At 43.5% G+C, this 6,222-nt stretch overlaps 1 protein-coding gene across 3 annotated transcripts in view; it reads left to right on the forward strand.

The window, feature by feature from the left end:
• Window positions 1-5,900, forward strand: part of Larp4b (La ribonucleoprotein domain family, member 4B) — a 48,233-nt gene extending 42,333 nt beyond the window's left edge. For 2 of the 3 annotated variants that reach the window (XM_013009357.1, XM_013009359.1), the window contains 2 exons: window positions 158-266; window positions 2,262-5,900. In XM_013009357.1, the coding sequence (XP_012864811.1) occupies window positions 158-266; window positions 2,262-2,579 (427 nt within the window). In that variant the 3' untranslated portion in view covers window positions 2,580-5,900. The remainder of the gene's footprint in view (window positions 1-157; window positions 267-2,261) is intronic. The other variant, XM_013009360.1, reaches the window with a different exon arrangement.
• The last annotated feature ends 322 nt before the right edge of the window (window positions 5,901-6,222 follow it).

The raw sequence follows: 6,222 nt of genomic DNA on the forward strand, positions 1-6,222 counted from the left end.
TGAGACCCACTGTGTGCTCACTGGACTGGCCTGTCAGGTTGTGTGAGACCCACTGTGTGCTCACTGGACTGGCCTCTAAGGTTTTATGAGACTCACTGTGTGCTCTCTGGATTGGCTTGTAATGTGTGAGACTCATCTGCCAGGTGCATTTTCACAGGGACACCAAGGTGATAGAAAAGCAAAGGGAAACGCACAGTGTGGACAGACTTCCTCCCACCCTTACTACAACTGCGTGTAAATCAGTGCAGGTGAATGGAGCCGCCACGGTATGTATACCTGTCTTCCTCCTCAACAGTTATGGGGGTGGGTCTGTGTGGCAAAAAGACATAGCACTGGGCTGAGCGCCAGTGGCCTACATCTGTAATCCTACCTACTCAAGAGGCTGAGATCTGAGGTTCCAAGCCAGCCTGGGCAGGAAAGGCCTTATCTCCAATTGACCCCCAGAAAAACCAGCAGTGGTGAGGTGGCTCAAAGTACTAGAGCATTAGCCTTGATTATAAGAGCTCAGGGACAGAGCCCAGGCCTTCTTTCTTTCTTTTTGAGGGGGGGGTCCAGTCGTGGGGCCTGAACTCTGGGGCTGGGCGCTGTCCCTCATCTCTTCAGCTCAAGGCTAGCGCTCTACCACTTGATCCACAGCGCCACTTCCGGCTTTTTTCTTTTTGCTTATGTGGTGCTGAGGAATCGAACCCAGAGCCTCATGCAGGCAAGGCAAGCGCTCTACCACTGAGCCACCTTCCCAGCCCCTCCCTTTTTTTAAAATGAAATCTAATTTGATGAGTTGTGTGTATATGTGTGTGTGTGTGTGCATGCATGTGTGTGTGTAAGCACATGTGTGTATTGTTTTCTGGAGTGTCCTTATTTCAGTGTAAGTTGGTAGAATTTCTGAAGCAGTAGGTTCCACTTCCTGTTCTTCCATAGAACTTGTGGTCAGTTCAGCGTCTCTTGGATGTATCATGTGTTTCACAAGGAATTAAATAGGCCAGGCACCAGTGATCACAGCTGTAATCTTTCTGTAATAGCTGCTCGGGAGGCTGAGATCTGTAGGTTGAAGGTTCAGAGCCAACTGTGGCAGAAAAGTCCAAGACTCCATCTCCAATTAACCAGCAAAATGCTGGGCTAGAAGTACTGCTCAAGTGGTAGAACACCAGCTGTGAGCAAGAAAGCCAGTCAAGCAGGAGGCACTGAGTGCAAGCTCTAGCACTAGCAAAAATAAACTACAAGGAAAAACAAGATGAGTGACCCATCCAGTGATGGTTTCTTCCAGTGGTTTCCATCTTGGATAAATTGGCCTCTCATTTGCCAGGGTGAGCAGTTGCCGCTGTTGTAGATACTTGGAAGCTGAGCCTTCTGCCCACTCGATTTAAGTCTAGAAAGAAATCTTTAATAGGTTAAAATTGTTAACCACTTACTTTTCAAATGACCCTATGTACCTAAAATCCCTGTTGCACATTGTTTTGGTTTTAACATAAAGATAGACAGGGCCCCTGGGTGACAGTTGAGAAGTCTCCCGGTGCCAGAGGAAGCAGGGTAGCGAACACGGTGCCAAGTCTAAGCATCAGCTTCTCCACCGGGGCCCTTTTTAGGCTTGCACATGGGCCAACAACACCTAAAGGCTGCAGGCAGATTAGATCAGCTTTTATCACTGTCACTTTTCTAATGTTAGCTGTTGATCATCAGGGTTTTGGCAGTAGTGGGGTTTGAACTCAAAGTCTCAAGCTTGCAAGGCTGGTTGGTGCTCTACTACTTGTGCGTAGCCACAGTCTATTTTACTTATTTTTCAATTAAGGCCTTGAGTTTTTTGCACTTTGAACTACCTCCCTGTGGCCTCTGGTAGCTAGAATGGACAGATGCACCCTACCATACTCAGGTTGGGATGGGTTCATGTTAACTTTTTGCCTAGGCTGGCCTTTAACTTTGATCTGTTTGATCTCACCTCCTCAGTAGCTGGGCTGTTAGGTGTGTGACACCACACTGTGCTTACGTTAGCCATTAATAAGAGGCGTTTCTGCAGTATCCTCAGGAAAGTTACAGAACTGGGACGCTTAACCATTGGATTCTGCCAGCTTGTTAGAAAGAAAGCACCTTAGCCATGTTAAATTATAACCCCTTTGAACAACCTCTCCAAAGATAATAAAAATATAACTTTAACAAGTAGCTGTAAAGTGCAATTCTACTTAAGTAACTTGATTTCCTGTGCCAGCCGTCCCTTCAGGGGTTGTCCACCATTGTCTGAGTGTAACCCCACATTTGTCTGTTGGCAGGAACTACGAAAGCCCAGTTATGCAGAGATTTGTCAGAGAACGAGTAAAGAACCTCCTTCCTCCCCATCACAACCCCAAAAAGAACAAAAGCCAAACACTGTCAGTTGTGGGAAGGAGGAGAAGAAGCTCGCTGAGCCTGTGGAGAGATACAAAGAGCCCCCCGCCCTCAAGCCCACTCCTGGAGCCCCCAAAGATCAGAGGAGGCAGCCAGGGCGTCGGCCCTCTCCCCCAGCCTCGGCCTCGGCTTCAGCTTCAGCATCAGCAGTTGGGAAGCGTCTCCACAGAGAACAGAACACTCCCCCCAAGTCTCCTCAGTGAAGAGCAGATGCCCGGAGGGGCCGGAAGAGCTGCACTCACCACGTGAAACTCCCCAGCAGCACAAAGAGTCACTAGTTAGGAGCCAGCAGTGTCTGTGAGGCCTGTGGGATGCTGCAAGTTAGTTTTTTTCTGTGAGTCGGAATTTTCCCCTCTTGAAAAAAATCTATTTTTCAGGATTTAATTAATATAAACCTTATTTTAGGTTGGTGCTTAACTGGAGGTGATGCATAAGTCTGATTTTTTTTCAGGATAGAAAATGCATTTATCCTAACAAATTGATACTTTTTATTAAGCCTCCATGTGGCTCTGAATGCAAGTTATATATAGTGAGTTTTTCTAAATTAAGGGAACTATGCTACTTTTTTTTTTTTTTGGTTTTGTTTTGTTTTAAATAATTGGTCTGCAAGTGCATATCTTGTCGGTGTCCCAGCAGATGGATGAGGGCTGATGCGCTGGCCCGGGCCTCACAGAGAAAGGGGCTGGCAGTGTCCGGGCGCCAATACACTGGCACGGGAGCTGTGTTCTCATTTAAACTCTGTATCAGGTGATTCTAGCTTTAAACAAATACATAAATAGAGAATAGGAATCTATATTCCTTTTTTGAACTAGTGGGCAGAATGAACCTGCAAAGAGTCCTAGAAAGACATGAAACCTTTGAGTGTTACTATCCTACAAGCAAGTAACCAGCTTCTCACTCCAGTTTCAAGTGGCTGCAATGTAAAATAAATTCAAAGCACATTGTGAATAGAACCTGAATGAAATGCAAACTTTGCTGCCCAGTGACACTGTACCATGAAGTTGAACCTGGTGTTGTTTTGATCCCCGTGGGCGGCTGTGTGCCTGCTCTCCACAATCTCTCATGTCCCCACGCACGCTTGTTAGAGGGTCCACACCGTAGTCGGCTCCATGTGGACACCCTCCTGTTCCTCTACCCGCGCAAGGATTGACAAGTGTAGCCATGAGAGATTGGTGTGTGTGGTTTCTTTCCCTCTTGGGCTGGTGGAGACAAAATTCCCTGCTTTTTTTACCTCCAGTACGAGGGTCTCATTGAGTCACTTCTAGAAGTGCCGCACTTCTGAAGAACAAGGGTGCACTAAAGTTAGCAAGTTTATCATAAAGTTAAATATAAATTATTTTGTTTTAAAAATGCCTAAAATTTTTCTTTAAGTATTCTAAGCAGCAAACATTAAAATATTTCCTGCTAAATGTAACCATACAGTTTATTCCACAAAATATTATTTAACAAGACTGAAGTTGTCTTTTTTTTTAGAAGAAAAATTATTTCCATCCAATATTTAAAGACTTGAATTTTATTTAAACTTGAAAATGACTTTGCCTTAACTTTTGTATAAGACAGTGTAGAGCTCATGGAGACCGGCCGCTGGGTTGGCAGGAGAGGATCAGAGTTACTCAGTTACGTGCAGATCTCTCGTCGATAAATCTTCTGAGTAAGCATATGGTAGTACAAGAACTAGCAGGTTTTGTAATATACCTTACAGATCTTCAACAGTTGATCTTTTTTCAGATTGTTGAAAAATTCTGTAAATGCAAATAGTCGATACTGTATTAAATATGTGCACTTGGGAGTGTGCTTTGCTTGTACAGTTGTAAATAATCAGAACATATTAAAAAGGTACCCTACAGAGAAAAATCTGATAAAAAATTATTGATATATTATAAATGTTGAGCTGGATGTAGATAAACTAAATGTTGTGGTTTGAATATTATTTTAATTTGTTGAGGTTTTTTTTTTCTCATACTGGTGTGTGGAACTGATTCTGCCTCTTTGCTGCAAAAAGAAAATGGAAAGTCTTACTCAGAGCATCCAGATGTTTCCATACTTGTAAGAAGTATGTAAATAAGTGCTAATCATATCTAATGGGAAATGGTTTAGAACTATAATTTGGAAAGCAGAAACTGGCAGTTCCTTCAAATGAAAGTAAAAAATAATCTTCTAATTAAATCATATATTGCTAAGTGTGATTTATCCTGCCAGGGAAACCATGCCTGATGTATCAATTGTCATTATTTAAATACATAGAAACATGCAGTGCTAATATGCTTCAAATGCCTGTTAAAGAAACATGGGAATTAATTTTTTTAGAGTTGTCAGATCACTGACAAAAAAAAGTCAGAAATAATTGATGTCTTGAGCCCAGACTAACAGATTGTGTAGACACTGGCGGGTCCTTGGGGTCCCATCTTGGCTGGAGGAGGGGCCAGGGCAGGGTCAGCCGTCCTCTCGTCTTCACCCCCAGCTTCCAGTGCTCCTGGAGTTACGCCTTTTAGAGAGATGCTTTCCCAGGCATGAGCATGGCAGTGCCACAAGTCCGTGTGGGTAGAGCCAGCTGTTCCTCAGCAGCTGCACTCAGGGGCTGTGGGCATGAGGCAGGGGGCACCGTGGCCAGGCCGCCACTGCTGCTCGGATGAGTTGGACACTTTAATTACTGCTTATCAGTGGCACAGCCTGGCTCTGGGAGCTGAAATCGTGCTTGGATATCTTTTTAATTAATAGATATGCCAAATAGCTATATGATGTCAAAAAATGATAATATGATAATACTCTTTGAGATTTTCCACTCAGAAAAAAATGGGAATTTTTGACCATAGGAAGTTGTGAGGGTGCATGTGGACTCTTGCTCTGTCACATACAGCTAATGACATGTGGCTTTCATACTTTTTAAATTTTCTTTTAGTGTCTCAGGTTATAGAATCAGAGATACCGCAGTCACAAATGACATTTTAGCTTGTAAAATTGTGTGATGATACCTTATTCAAATGTTGGAAATATAGGAATAAGAATCTGGCCCTGATTCACCAGACATGAATTTTGAGTAATTGCTCTCTTTAAGAGTTGGTGTTCTGATTGATGCCTCTGGTTGGTCCCTCCTGTCACTGCATCACTGGTGGCCACTTGTAGGTGGCTCACACGTCTCATATTGCTGTACTCGTCAGGATTGCTGCCGTTGATACGTAGGAACTGGTTTGGTATATCACAGCAAATGACAAATGGTGCAGACCTGTCTTTGTACCCCTTCCATGAGCTGTAGTTGTGGGTTGTGTGCTTTGTAGCCTGGTATATGGGAAGCAGCAGACAATCGGATTCCAGGGGCACTGACGGCTGCCGAGTCACAGTGGGCGTGTGGTGTGGAAGCTTTCTTGAGGGATTTTGTTTTTGTTCTCCTTTTCATTAAGACTGGAATCAAGCGTACATGTAAACTATTGGTAATTTAAGTTTCCTTTTGTGTCCTTCAGTGTAAAACTGTCTAATTTGGAAAAAAAATGTAGGTTATGAAAAATAAAGATTTAGGCACTGTTCAATTTTTCTTTTGATTTTTTTTTAAATTAAAAGTTTCCTCATGAATGCATCTTTTTAAAAGTGATTTTATTCATTTGTTTGTTTATTTTGGTCTCTCCATCCGTGTACATGAGGACAGCCCGTGGGTGCCAGCCTCAGTCTAAGTGGCTCCCCCACCCTGTGCAAGCATGCACACGCACGCAACTGTGTATTTATATGTATGTGTGTGTTGTGTGTGTCTGTATGTGAGTGTGTTGAGTTGACCATACTAAGTAAGGCAGAAAGAGCACTCACATCAAGTCTTGTGGCAAGTCAATCGTGAAGCCCAAGGATTACCACAAACAC

Source organism: Dipodomys ordii, unplaced genomic scaffold, assembly GCF_000151885.1.
Source record: "Dipodomys ordii isolate 6190 unplaced genomic scaffold, Dord_2.0 Scaffold9, whole genome shotgun sequence".
Lineage (NCBI taxonomy): Eukaryota > Metazoa > Chordata > Mammalia > Rodentia > Heteromyidae > Dipodomys > Dipodomys ordii.